The 13,566-nt window shown below is 39.1% G+C and overlaps 1 protein-coding gene across 2 annotated transcripts in view; it reads left to right on the top strand.

The window, feature by feature from the left end:
- GRAMD1C (GRAM domain containing 1C) overlaps nucleotides 1-13,322 on the top strand; it is an 82,541-nt gene extending 69,219 nt beyond the window's left edge. For both annotated transcript variants that reach the window (XM_060770773.2, XM_060770774.2), the window contains 6 exons: nucleotides 255-358; nucleotides 2,098-2,277; nucleotides 7,157-7,214; nucleotides 8,189-8,299; nucleotides 10,280-10,385; nucleotides 12,054-13,322. In XM_060770773.2, the coding sequence (XP_060626756.2) occupies nucleotides 255-358; nucleotides 2,098-2,277; nucleotides 7,157-7,214; nucleotides 8,189-8,299; nucleotides 10,280-10,385; nucleotides 12,054-12,131 (637 nt within the window). In that variant the 3' untranslated portion in view covers nucleotides 12,132-13,322. The remainder of the gene's footprint in view (nucleotides 1-254; nucleotides 359-2,097; nucleotides 2,278-7,156; nucleotides 7,215-8,188; nucleotides 8,300-10,279; nucleotides 10,386-12,053) is intronic.
- Nucleotides 13,323-13,566: the final 244 nt, after the last annotated feature.

The raw sequence follows: 13,566 nt of genomic DNA, 5'->3' as shown, positions 1-13,566 counted from the left end.
GCCATCATAAAGTACCATTACAACCCAGAGCTATTAAACGACAAGTATTTTTGCCCATTTCCTCCTTCGCTTGTCAGCATGAATGTACCAGGTCTCATGTAGCGACCATGTTTTTGCTCCGTGTACGCAGTGCGTTGCTTTGAATGGAAATAACTGAAAAATGGCTCTATAGTGAGTGAGAAGGCAGGCCTGTCGACTTAATGTGGCTGCTACTACAATCGGTTGCCAAGTTCGTTATTGTTTTTTTGTTGCAGAATTTCCTCGGATGTGAAATATAAGAAGCAACCATGGGGCCTTGTCAAGAGTATAATAGAGAAAAATACGTGGAATGGGATACAGGGAAATTTTAAGCAACTTGGTAAGTGCTGTTTCTTTTTCTTTCTGATAGATTCAAATTTCTTTGATTATCCTGACTAGTTACCCACAGTCATTGCATTCCTCATAAATGATGGAAATGTTTTATGAGTTTTGCTTCGCTTTGTAAAACAGTTTAAGGGGGGGGGTGTTATTATTCCATTAGTGTTTTACCCTTTTACCTTGTGCCGGCAGGACTGCTGACCAAAAGGTCAGCAGTTCGAATCCGGGGAGTAGGGTGAGCTCCAGTCTGTCAGCTCCAGCATTTTATGTAGGGACATGAGAGACGCCTCCCACAGGATGGTAAAACATTCGGACGTCCCCTGGGCATTCGTCCTTGCAGATAGCCAGTTCTTTCACACTGGAAGCAACTTGCAGTTTCTCAAGTTGCTCCTGACACGAAAACAAACAAACAAAAAAAACCTTTTACTGATCCACAGGCCGATGTGTATGCTTTTTAGCAGGCAAGGTAGGAAAGTCACTCATGACACTGAAAATGAAGAATACAAATGTAGCAAAAACAATCCATGGTTTTTCACAGTGTTTCTTGAATACTTCATTAAAATCCTTTTATTCCACTGTTAACCATCTCCTTACGATCCTCTGGAAATAGGACAGTAAGCACTTTATCGCACTATTATTCCTCTTTAACTGCCATGGCTACCTAATATAAAATGCTGGGATTTGCAATTTAGGGAGAGGCGTTTCAAATTCTCAGTAAGAGAGACGTTAAGCCCCATTGGACTACAAACCCTAGAATCCCACAGGATGCAACCATAGCAGTTAAAGTGAGATAATGGTAACATAACAACGTAATATGATAATTTTGGCATATGAGAAAGATAAATAATATAGCCACACAGTCAGGCATGTAGCGGGGGGGGGGGGGGGGCTTGAGGGGCTTCAGCCCCCCCCCCCCCCCCCCAAATTCTGATGGTGGTTCGCGAAAAGGCCTGACTGGTGCATTATTTAAACTGTTATGTTTATTCATATCATGATCTGATCACCATACTCAATATATCCCATATGCATGGGGGTATTGGGGTAATGATACAAAAGGTTTGCTAGGCTAGACCCTCTTTCACTCAGACTCAGCTCCCCCCCCCCCAAAACTCAGCCCTCCCGAAACCCCCCTGAAAATTTTTTACCCCCCCCCCCCCCGAAACGAAATCCTGGCTACGGGCCTGCACAAAGTCTTTGGTTGTTAGGCCTGATCCTGGGGCTATTTGGGGTGCAGAGTCAGAAAATTGTTTTGGATAGATTGCATCAGCTCTAGTTTCTATATGGTTACCATGATTATCTGTGAGTGAGCAGATGGTAACTGGTAGATGGCATATGTTCTGTATCTCAAAAACTAGAATGGATAGGGGAAAACTGGTGACATTTTTGGAATCAGTAGGTCAAATGCTTCAAGAAACAGGTTTATCATTTAAGGCACCAAAATGTGTGGTGGGTCAGTGGAATACTTATTGTAGGCATTGTGCCCCTTTCTCCTCCGGCTTATTCCTCTGTGGTGCTTGAAACACAATATAAACATCATATTTAAGAGAGCAAATATTTTTGGTTTCATGTCTTGATTTTTAACAGTACTGTATATTTATCACATGACTGTTTTTTCTCTCCTCAGAGGTAAGCTTGTAAATGTAGTAAGAAATACCTGCATGGAACACACGTACATTCTGAATTCACATGTAGAAAAATGAGAATTGATATAAAATTAAGGTTATGCCTTTTTTTTTACAGAATCTGAATTGCTAATTGAGGAATATACACTCAACAAACCAACAGAAGATCCAGCAAAGCTAGGTGTTTTGAGGCGGAGGAGGTGGACTTTACAGCGGAATATGGGAGAGATAGTTCCTAAACGCTCTGCACATTATTCTTCTGGGGAAGTGGTTGTGCCTTCTTCTCATGGTGATGCAGGTAAATGCAAACACTGAGTAGAGCCTTCAGTATCATTTGCTGGGGAACATGGACAGAATAGTGGCATTGCAGGCATCTCCTACTTTTGTGGGCTTACTTCTGGCCTTGGGAGAACATAGATAGGTTGTTGATTTCATCCAGCATCTGACATTATCCAAACCAAAGGGACGCTGGTTAAGGAAGATCCACAGATCATATAGTACCTTTACACATTAGTACCTTTATGAAGACTCTTTTCTGCTTCAAACAAGGCAGAATTGGGGTATCACTAGTTAAACATAAGTGGTGCATCCTTCATAGACAAAGAATGGTGACTGATATGCAAAATCTCTAGAAGCAAAGTATTGTTTTTCCCTATAAAGAAACATGTTCTCTATCTACCAAGGACCATCATTTTATAACACTTTTTCTTAAGAAAGAAGGTCACAGCAAAACAGCAGTACGCTCCTGTCGTTAACAATTAATATTTACTAGCTAAAAGACAGTGAATTGATAATATCTTATAAATGTTAAAAGACTATATAAATGCTATACAAGGAAAAAAAATAGAAAACTAAAAGTACAATAGGCCTTCTAACTTCATAGGAGTTAGGGATGCAGGATCTCCATGAAAGTAGAAAAACCATAAACATTATTTAATAATAATAATAACTTTAAAACTCTGGCACAAGCCTGTAAAGCTGGTCTCAGAGGAGATTGGTACATTGGGTGCAGTGCCTAAAGACCTTGGCCTGCACTTAAACACAATCAGCGCTGACACAATTACCACCTATCAGCTACAAAAGGCCACCTTACTGGGATGTGCACACATTGTTCACCAATACCTCACAAAGTCCTAGACACTTGAGAAGTTTCTGATGTGTGATCGAATACAAAAGCCAGCAGAGTGATCTTGTTTGCTGTGTACTAATCTTGTTGTGTATCTAATAATAATAACTTTATTTTATACCTCACCTCCATATTAGACAAAATGTCCACAGAACATCAAAACAAAACAATCTGATTAAAAACAAAAAGCACAATTAAAATAAACATAGCAAAGCATAACAAAGCATAACAATGAAATAAAACACAATTCAAAAAAACATAATGGTATAAAACAGCAGCCTTAAAACTCACTCAAACAACACACACACAACCCCCCCCCCCCCCCAATAATCAAAATGCTAAGATGGACATGATCAGGGTATAAAGAGGACTGGGCCTGGAATAATACAAAACAGCATACTATAGGGCTGGGGGATTAGAAGAAGTTCTGAGAACAGAGTACTATCTGGCAAGCGAAGGACTGGGCATTTATAAGTACGGAATAGTCGTTCTCAAATGTTTGTTGGAACATCCAGGTTTTGAGATCCTTACGGAAGGAGGACAGTGAAGGAGCTTGCCTAATCTCCCTGGGGAAGGTGTTCCAAAGTTGGGGGCCACTACCAAGAAGGCCCTCTCCCTCATCCCCACCAGCCAAGCTTGTGACAATGGTGGGAATGAGAAGAGGTCCTCCCTGGTGGATCTTAGAGCCCACTTTGGTTCATAGGGGGAGATGTGGTTGCAAAGATAGGTGGGGCCCAACCGTTTTGGGCTTTGTAGGTCATAACCTGCACTTCGAATTGGGACTGGAAACTTATTTAGGAATCTCTAGGTCCTCCAGGTAAACTCGATGGAGAGCTTGGGAATTGTACTTATTTTTATCCACTTCTTTCTATAGATTGAAGCTGGAAAAAATAGATTAAAATACAACAGATTGATAGAAGCTTAAACCAGAGAATACAACTTAAAGTACAGAACCAGTTAAAAGATGCAAAGACATCTTCTCTGATGATGGTCTGAAAAATGGCAGCAGAATGACCCTTTTTTGAAGAACTGCCGAAGGTGACATAGCCAGGCCTGAAGGGAACAGAGTGTAACATCTTCTGGCCTAGATGGTATTTAAAGCTGTTTCTTCTGAGGGTGACACAGAAGTGCTGCAGAGATCAATTTGGCAGTCATCCTCTCCTTCTTCTCTTTAGTTGAAGTACCCAAATGTTAAAAAACAGTGTGCTAAAACATCACCTTCCACTTATATCCTCTGTGTTATTCCCATCATTTCCATTTCGTTCTTATTGTAAATCTCTCTTCCAAATCCATCTGTTCCGCTTCTGTCCCCGCAAATCCAATCCATCATAAGGGGTCAGATAGGACAATTTCACAAATATTTCTGTCTACAAAAGATGGTTTTCCACCATGAAACACTTCTGATTTGCAATATATCAGCTGGAAGGCTGGGCAAAAAAAGATGTCGGATTACAGATTAGATGGGATTACACCAATGTCTTTGTTTCTGGAGTTTGCAAAGCACAAAGAATCTGAGTTCTGTAATTTCCAAAATTTGCTCAGTGGTTGGGTGCATTTCTTCATTTATATAAGTATACTTGTGTCTGTCCTTATTGGATTTTACTAATTAAGTAAATGTTCCTCAAATCCATGTATGTACCCTTTAGCTTCTGTGATGAAGCCCACAGTTGCCCTTTGATTATGTTATTCATATCTGATCGATTAGGATTTGCATATGGTTATATTCTAGCTGCTTGAGAAAATTATTATCTATTTACTAGAACATATGTCACAGTGTAGAAGATTGAGACAGACAAACTAAGTAATGCAACTTAAATGACTCTGAACAAGTAATGTAGAGTCATTCCATGAACATAATTCCAAAGTATGCTGCATATGGCATGCATTGGTTAATCCTTGCCATTTCTTTAGTAATTTTAAGTTGTTTTTAGACCTTTATCACTGTTCACAAGTGTGGAGAAATTTCTTCTCCTTCATTTTTGCTGCAGCCATGATGCATAATCTTTTGTCAGGGTTGCCAATATGAATAATAGACAATGTAATAGATCACATAATGTGCACGAGGCATATAATGATAAGCAACATTTCAGGTTGAGAGGAAAGTGTTTCATTGGGTTCTAGATCTCTGTTGGCAGCAAGAAATGTATGCAAAATTTTCATGTCAAAAAATTCTTAACTGAGTTGCTGTGAGTTTTTTTGGCTGTATGACCATGTTCCAGCAGCATTCTCCCCCTGTTCAGTAATTCTGGCCAAGAAAGCCTTCGACAATACATAGTTGTTCATTGTATTGTCAAAGGCTTTCATGGCCGGAATCACTGTGTTGTTGTAGGTTTTTTGGGCTGTATGGCCATGTTCTTGAAGCATTCTCTCCTGATGCTTTGCCTGCATCTGTGGCAGGCATCCTCAGAGGTTGTGAGGACCTCATAACCTCTGAGGATGCCTGCCACAGATGCAGGCAAAATGTCAGGAGAGAATGCTTTTAGAGCATAGCCATACAGCCCGAAAAACCTACAACAACCCATAGTTGTTCATTGTTGTTTTTTTCCCTTGGAAAAGAACAAAAATAGTTTTATGAAGTTATCATGTAATGACATATACATAATGGGATCAAGAAGAAAGCACTTATGTAGACAGGTAAAAGAGAGCATTCATGGATAGTATCAGTTTGTAAGACTGTTTGTCTGTAAGAACAATCCTGGATGTCTCACTTTGTTATTAGGATCACGGTGAGATAACTGGTACAGATAGAAAGGCTGTGGCTGTTTCCCATTATATTGCCAAGTATGCTTTGTGATCCTAGTTTGTAAGCAAATTCAAGCCATAGCTTACCTGTTTGGGAGGAAAAACAGCATAGCAATTTGCTACAGGCAAGTAATCAGGAGATATTGTCAGTGGGCAAGTGAATAGGTAAACTTGAGGCTCTGCAATGTTAATTTGCTTCACCCCAAACCATGGCATAGTATTCCATTTGAAAATACCTTCTGTTGGTGCTTCAACTTTTCTTAGTTTTCCTCCGTGAAATCTTGACCAGAGATGACAGTGACATTTGTGGTCATATAACTTTCCTCTTCTAAAAAAATATATACTATTTGTGTTTAAATTTTCATGGTGTCTAAACACATGATACATAATGCAGTGCCCCTTAGGATGGCTGGGTAATTGTATTCCCATCTTTTCACATCTGTTCATTAATGTTGTGCTTGTGTGGTCTCAGAACTATACAGTGTCAAGAGATGTGAGATTAAAAAGGTAAAGGTTTTCCCTTGACATTACGTCTAGTCTCGTCCGACTCTGCGGGATGGTGCTCATCTTCATTTCTAAGCCGAAGAGCTGGCATTGTCCGTAGACACCTCCAAGGTCATGTGGCCAGCATGACTGCATGGAGCACCGATATCTTCCCACCGAAGCAATACCTGTTGAACTACTCACACTTGCATGTTTTCGAACTGCTAGGTTGCCAGAATCTAGGGCTAACAGCAGAAGCTCACCCTGCTCCCCAGATTCGAACTGCCAGCCTTTTGGTCAGCAAGTTCAGCAGCTCAGTGGTTTAACCCACTGTGCCACCAGGTGGCCCTGATGTGAGATTGTTTTTGCTAAAAATTGCACAGGAAAAAAATAGCTGTTTTCAGGAAGCCTAGTCTTCTGGATACGCGCTGAAGTTTTCAGCAAAGAGAATCATGGAATGAGCTATGGAAGTATGTGAAGATATAGTAGACTCCGTCCATATGTAGCAAATGTAATCACAGAGAGACAAGATTAACACAACAAATGCTTATGTTGAAATGTTACACAACACATTGTAGTGGTGAAAGCCAAGGTTTGTGTAGCCTAGAGCAACTTTTAGTGCAAGAACAGCTGCCAAGTCCTTGTTAGGAAAACCACATCTATGCCATGCATCAAATTAACATGTTAAAAGCATACACTTGTAGTAGCTTTTTAGTTGAGATAAGATCCAGAGTACTTGAAAAGAAGACTACTCTCCTACAGTAATGTTAATCTGATTTAGGAAGTTGGCTACTGTAGACTTACAGTTTCCTCTTTTGCCAAACAGGACCAAAAAGGGATGCTACAAATAAGACCATCACCATCATAGTGGTAATGAGCATCTTGTAAGTACTGCCTAACACCTCTTATATCTTTAGTTTTTAACACTAACAATCTAATAAACAATCAAAATGATATACATTCAAAAAGGAATGTCAGTTCATGCTGGGAGAAAACATAATTTACAGCGTACCTGTCCGAATGTACCTCCCTCTATGAACCATCTCTGAGATTAAGATCATTTGGGGAGGTCCTGCTCTCAGTCCCACCACCTTCGCAGGTGTGATTCATGGGGACAAGGGACAGGGCCTTCTCAGTGGTGGCCCCTCAGCTATGGAATTTCCCTCCCCAGCAAAATCAGGTCAGCTCCCTCCCTCCTGACCTTCAGGAAGCAAGTAAAAACATGTCTCTGGGACCAAACTATTGGCTAATAGTGCTGTACAATAAGTAAAGTAGAATTATGTGCAATAACTTTAATTGCTTATGTGTAAAGCCACCTTGATTCCCCTTCGGTGTTGAGAAGGGTGGGGTATAAATATATCAGATAAATAAATGATAATGACCGGAATGGCCTTTGACTTTTTTCTCCGATTATGTAATTTTAAAAATGTTTTTTAATGTTTTATTGCTTTTAATTTTGTTTTAATGTACATATCTATTTTCTATTGTCTGTTGACGGCATTGAATTGCTGCCAATTGTAAAGATGCTCTGAGTCCCCTTCAGGGTTGAGAAGGGTGGGATATAAATATAGTAAATCAATAAAAATAAATACTATTTGCACCAGTGGAGGCTGAAGTTGCAGAATTGACCTTTCCTAAGCTTTTATTCAAATAATATTACCCTTTTAAAACAATAAATACTGTTTCATAATGATAGTCAAAACATGCAAGAAATCTCAAGGATGAAAAAAATTGGATTTACATTCAGAGGGAGGCCTGTGATCCTTTACATTTCTGTGGCTTACAGTTACCAGGATGCTACAGGCAAGAAAATGAACAATAACAATACAGCTTGATTTCTTTTTTTTTTCCTTTACAGTTTGCTCTTGCTGGTTCTGCTGAATGTGACATTATTCCTGAAATTGTCTAAGATTGAATATGCAGCTCAGTCATTTTACCGTGTTCATGTTCAAGAAAAGGGATCAGCAAAGTGAGTAGTTCTTTCTTCCCAGTTGAAAAGATGGGCAAATACAAGATTCACATTTACTTTTGAACTCACAAAGGCCCTGATTTTTTGAGGGCCTTTGTGAGTCCAAATCTAAATGTGAATCTTGTATTTCTCTCATTAGCTAGGATCCTATTGGGGTATTAGGTTAATACAATTTCCCAAGTTTATGTATGGAGGTATCAGTATCTTATGGTGAAACTGGTTCTTTTCAATAATATAGAATGGGCTGTGTACATTTCAGTCTAGGACAGTAGTTCTCAACCTGTGGGTCCCCAGATGTTTGGTCCTTCAACTCACAGAAATCCTAACAGCTGGCAAATTGGCTAGGATTTCTGGGAGCTGTAGGCCAAAACAGCTGGGGACCCACAGGTTGAGAACCAGTGGTCTAGGACATGTATACAGTTGTTCCTCCTCCTCCTCCTCCTTGTCTTCTGCTTTTGTGGTGATAGCTGAAATTATGCATTCTTCTTCATTCAGTAATCCAGTAGGAGTTAATGAGAGGCGTAACTCACACTTTTTTCATTTCTTAATCTGCAGAGATTTCCCTTGCCTCCGTGTTGGAGATTTTATATGCATATACATTGGACAGCTGTTTCTTATGATCTCTGTTGCTCCTACTGACTATAATAAATGTAGCCTAAAACTGTCACATCATTACCACTTTGTTTACCTGGAAAAAAAGATCATATCACTCATTTGTTGCCCAAATAATGGGAAAACCCAATATCACACCACTTCCACCTCAAACCAGATGGTCATTGATTGGACTGCTAGCAAACTACCAGCTAAATGTGAGACTGCTTGGGCCATTACTGGACTGGCCAGGATTTTTTCTCTCTTATGATCCACCAGCCTATATTAAGTACAGGCAGTCCCCGAGTTACAAACATCTGACTTGCAAACAAAACATAGTTAAGAACAGGGCTGGGTCAACAGGAAGTGAGAGAAATCAACCCCTCGGAAGGGAAATTCACTCTTGGAAGAGTTGTCATGGGAAAAGGTGTCTCCACTGAAACTTTCTCACCAATTCTTGTTTCCATAATCAGCCATTTTTTTTTTCAAAATCTAATTCTCACAGGAACAGAAAGTGAGGGGAAATCCTCTGGACAGGGGCACAGATAGCAGAAGAAACACCGCAGGGATGTTAGCCTTTCCCTATGCTATCCAAAGCTAAAAAGTACATGTTTTTGGCTGGAGTTACACTTTTTAAAATGTACCTGTTCTGACTTACATACAAATTCAACTTAAGACCAAACTTGGTGACTGCCTGCACACTGCTATCCACTCTGCAGGCCTTTCATAGGAAATTGTTCATAACATCCTTCCCACTAAACTATGTAACAAAATTTGAAATATTTTCTGTTACTGATTTGAAAGTGTTATTTCCTGTTTAATTGTGCAATACTTACTTTGAAAGTAGTTGTTATACTCTGGAAACTTCATTTTTGTGGCTGCCACAAACTGTGTTGAATTGAATGTATTGTCGAAGGCTTTCATGGCCGGAATCACTGGGTTGTTGTAGGTTTTTCCAGGCTATATGGCCATGTTCTGGAGGCAATTTTTCTCCTGACGTTTCGCCTGCATCTATGGCAAGCATCCTCAGAGGTAGTGAGGTCTGACCTCACTACCTCTGAGGATGCTTGCCATAGATGCAGGCGAAACGTCAGGAGAAAAATTGCCTCCAGAACATGGCCATATAGCCCGGAAAAACCTACAACAACCCTGTGTTGAATTGGTTGAGACTCAGGTGTTCATTTAAAAACGATAGCAAAATGTGCTGCAGGATGTCCTGCAATTTTTTTTTGCAGTTTAATAAACTTTTTCCATGTTTTTGTGATAGAACCAATTAGGAAATGACATTTAAAACCCAGGAACAAAGTGTTATCTAAGATCTGGTGTGGAAATAGTGTCAAATATGTCTTTATTGTTTATACTTTCTAAATATTTTCATTCTTTTCCCAGTGTACTCCTTGATGTGGCTGCAAGAGAAAAAAGCTCTAACCGCAAGTCAGACCAAGTCCAGCAGGTGAAAAGGGTACTGAGGGACTCTATAACATTGCTTGAGCAGGTATGTGTTCTTATTCTTTTTCATCTTTGCCCATATATAGAGAGAGCAAAGGTAAATGTTTCCCCTGACATTAGTCATGTCCAACTCGGGGGGGGGGGGGGGTGCTCATCTCAGTTTCTAAGCCGAAGAGCTGGTGTTGTCTGTAGACACCTCTAAGGTCATGTGGCTGGCATGACTGCATGGAGCGCCATTACCTTCCTGCAAAAGCGGTACCCTTTGATCTCCTTACATTTGAATGCTGCTTTCGAACTGCTAGGTTTGCAGAAAATATAATATAATATAATATAAATATAATATATTTTGAACAGCCTTTAAAAATAATGCATTGTATTTATATGCTTTGGTTATCTGTATTTAGATCTCAGCTAGTTAAGAATATGGTACAAACACCAAGTAGGTTTGGAATTATACTCACTAGGTAAAAAGTATAAGAATGTTCTGGATCTTGGAAAACTTTAGCAACTAAAAAAAAGCATTGTGGCTAAGATTTTTTCTTATTATAAAATGTGTTGTATTTATTGACTCCAGATATAACTATGTTCAGGAATCAATGGGGCAAAAGTTGGGTGTTATTCCTAAGTCTGCTCTAAGTATGCCTAAGTCTGAATCCAATATTCTATGCATGCATGTGCTCTAGTGAAAAGGAGATTAAGAGTGATCCTGTTTAAAATGATTGGTTGTGGCATCATGGGAAATTATGTGCCAACTGCCTGGTAATGACCAAAGAAGTGCTGCACAGCCATTCATTCTTTTGATCAATAAACAGGCACACCTCTTCAGTGGACATAAACTGAGGGAAGTGGAAGCACAGCCTTTTTATGGGGCTTGGAGACTACCACAATCATTTTAAATTTGAGTGTATGTGAATACACTTTATTTATTTATATTCCGCGTTGTCTCCCTGGAGAGACTCAGAGCAGATTACAGTTTTACATATATAAGGCAAACATTCAGTGCCGTTTTTTACACAGCAAACAACGACATACAATATACAGACAGAGATAAAGGCCTTCCCCTTCCATTTCCGGTGTCTGGAGGCGGTACTCAACTCTGGCCATGGGGAGGTGCTCATGTTCCATTTTTCCATGCTGGGGAGCCTGTTGTCCGTAGACTTCTCAATTGTGTTACCAGCATGCCTACAAGGGGTGCCTTTTTACCTCCCTGCCAATGCGGTACCTATTGATCTATTCACATTACATGCTTTTCAACTGTTAGGTAGGCAGAAGCTAGGGCTGACAGCTGGGAGCTCACCCCAACTCGCAACTTTGAACTACTAAGCCTCAAGTCAGCAGATTTTCTGCAGCTAGCAGTTTAATCCACTGCCCTACCATATCCCCTATGTGCTGGATTTTTATCTGTAGTTATACTTTTAAATGGCTTTACACTTCCTAAATATGGGTGTTTTAATATGCAAACTTGTTTATGTTTCAACTTGTTTTTATTTTCATGCTTTAGCTTTATTATTTTTTGCCTTGTTATAAACCTTGGGTGCCATGGTAGGAGAAAAGTTGGATGTAAATCAATGTAATCAATCAGTAAAATGAGAGGGTATTTGGAAGAGGAGCCATGTTGATAGTCCCCTCAAACCTGGAGCTATACTGGATTGTGGATCATTACATTTTAAATTGCAATTCACTGCCTAATTGATACATATATTTTTCTCTGCAGTTGAAGAATTCCCTTTATATGCTCCAAAGCAGTTTTGATCACCTAAACAAGACTAGGATCAGGAAGCCTGAAAACTGATTTCACCTAACTAAGGAAAAGGAAGATACGTGGATGAAGCTATATACAATGAGACTGTTTATTTTTCTTACGTTTCTCTTCAACAGCCATTTGCACTTTTTACAAACCTCCCTCTTACATTACCAAAAAAAGCACACATTTCTATCAAAAGGGTTTTCTTAGCCCATTTAAACGTCAGATCTTTCTTTGTGACTATTTTTCTAAACTGTGAATTCTTTGTGTGAATGATAAAGAACACTGGGTGTCTGGTAATTATACGTGGAAGAATGTGATGAAATGTAAATTCATCTCAGACAAAGTTGAAGAAACATTATAAAAGATGCAAAAGAAGATTGTAAAGGTTGTTACACCCACAACTTCTCCATATGTCATCTAAATTCATGTGACAACTCTTCAGAAAGTAAAGTTCTATACCAATGTTTTAAATAGCTGTCTGTTTTCCTTATATGTCTTTCTCTGTTTCACAGTCACCATAACACCACTTCCTTCTGTCTACTGTCATTTCAGTTCTCCTGGTTTCTCAGGGAATGTTGAAACCCATATTGGAAAGGCAATCATTGTATTTACTTGATTTGTATAATACTGGAGTACAGGGAGACGTCTTTGTAAAAAATATGTTTCACGGGTTACGCACTTCAAGTCAATCTTTTGTTCTTTGGTTTGGTTATATTTATTTTTAAGCACAGAAGATAACTGTACTTTGTAAGTACTACTGGGGAAACTGCCTTTTCCTTCTTTAGATTAAAAAAATTGTTATCAGACACTGGAGACCAAGCTTTCTAAAGTGGATTTTTCCAGAAACAGAACAAACTAAATGTGGCACAAAGAAGAGTGTGAACTCAAATAGTAGTCATGACTATCCTGTACATTTGTTGAATGTTCAGTTGGGAGGGGTTTGTTTTTCACTTGCCTTTGATCTAAAGTGCCTTTGTCACTGTTTGTATTGGAAACTGGCTTTAGCTGTTGGACCAAAACTATGTACTTAAACCAGGCCTTTAAAAAAAAACACACACACACACACACAGAGGAGTACTATTTATGGTCTGTACAAATATACAGTACTGAACAAGTATTGGCCATATATGATGTAGATGGAAATGTATTGTAATTGTTAATGACAAACTATGTATTTCCCTGAAACATAAATGTAAATAATCATCAGAACACCTAATAAAATGAAGGATACATGAATGCATTGTGAAGTTTCTTATAAATCTGATGGCCTTTCAGCTTTTTGTCATCTAAACAAAGAGATAATTTTATACATAAAAAGCATGGAGCTGAACATTGTACATATTACAAAGTATTTGGGAAACGAATGCGTTACAAATGTTTATGTGAATGATTTCAAGAGAGGATTCAATAAAGGTGCTAGAATAATAATAACTTTATTTTTATACCCTGCTACCATAACAACATCATCATCAACAACAAC

Source organism: Anolis sagrei, chromosome 3 (genome assembly GCF_037176765.1).
Source record: "Anolis sagrei isolate rAnoSag1 chromosome 3, rAnoSag1.mat, whole genome shotgun sequence".
Classification (NCBI taxonomy): domain Eukaryota; kingdom Metazoa; phylum Chordata; class Lepidosauria; order Squamata; family Dactyloidae; genus Anolis; species Anolis sagrei.
Note: the sequence above shows the minus strand (reverse complement) of the source record. Positions and strands in the feature narration are given on the sequence as shown.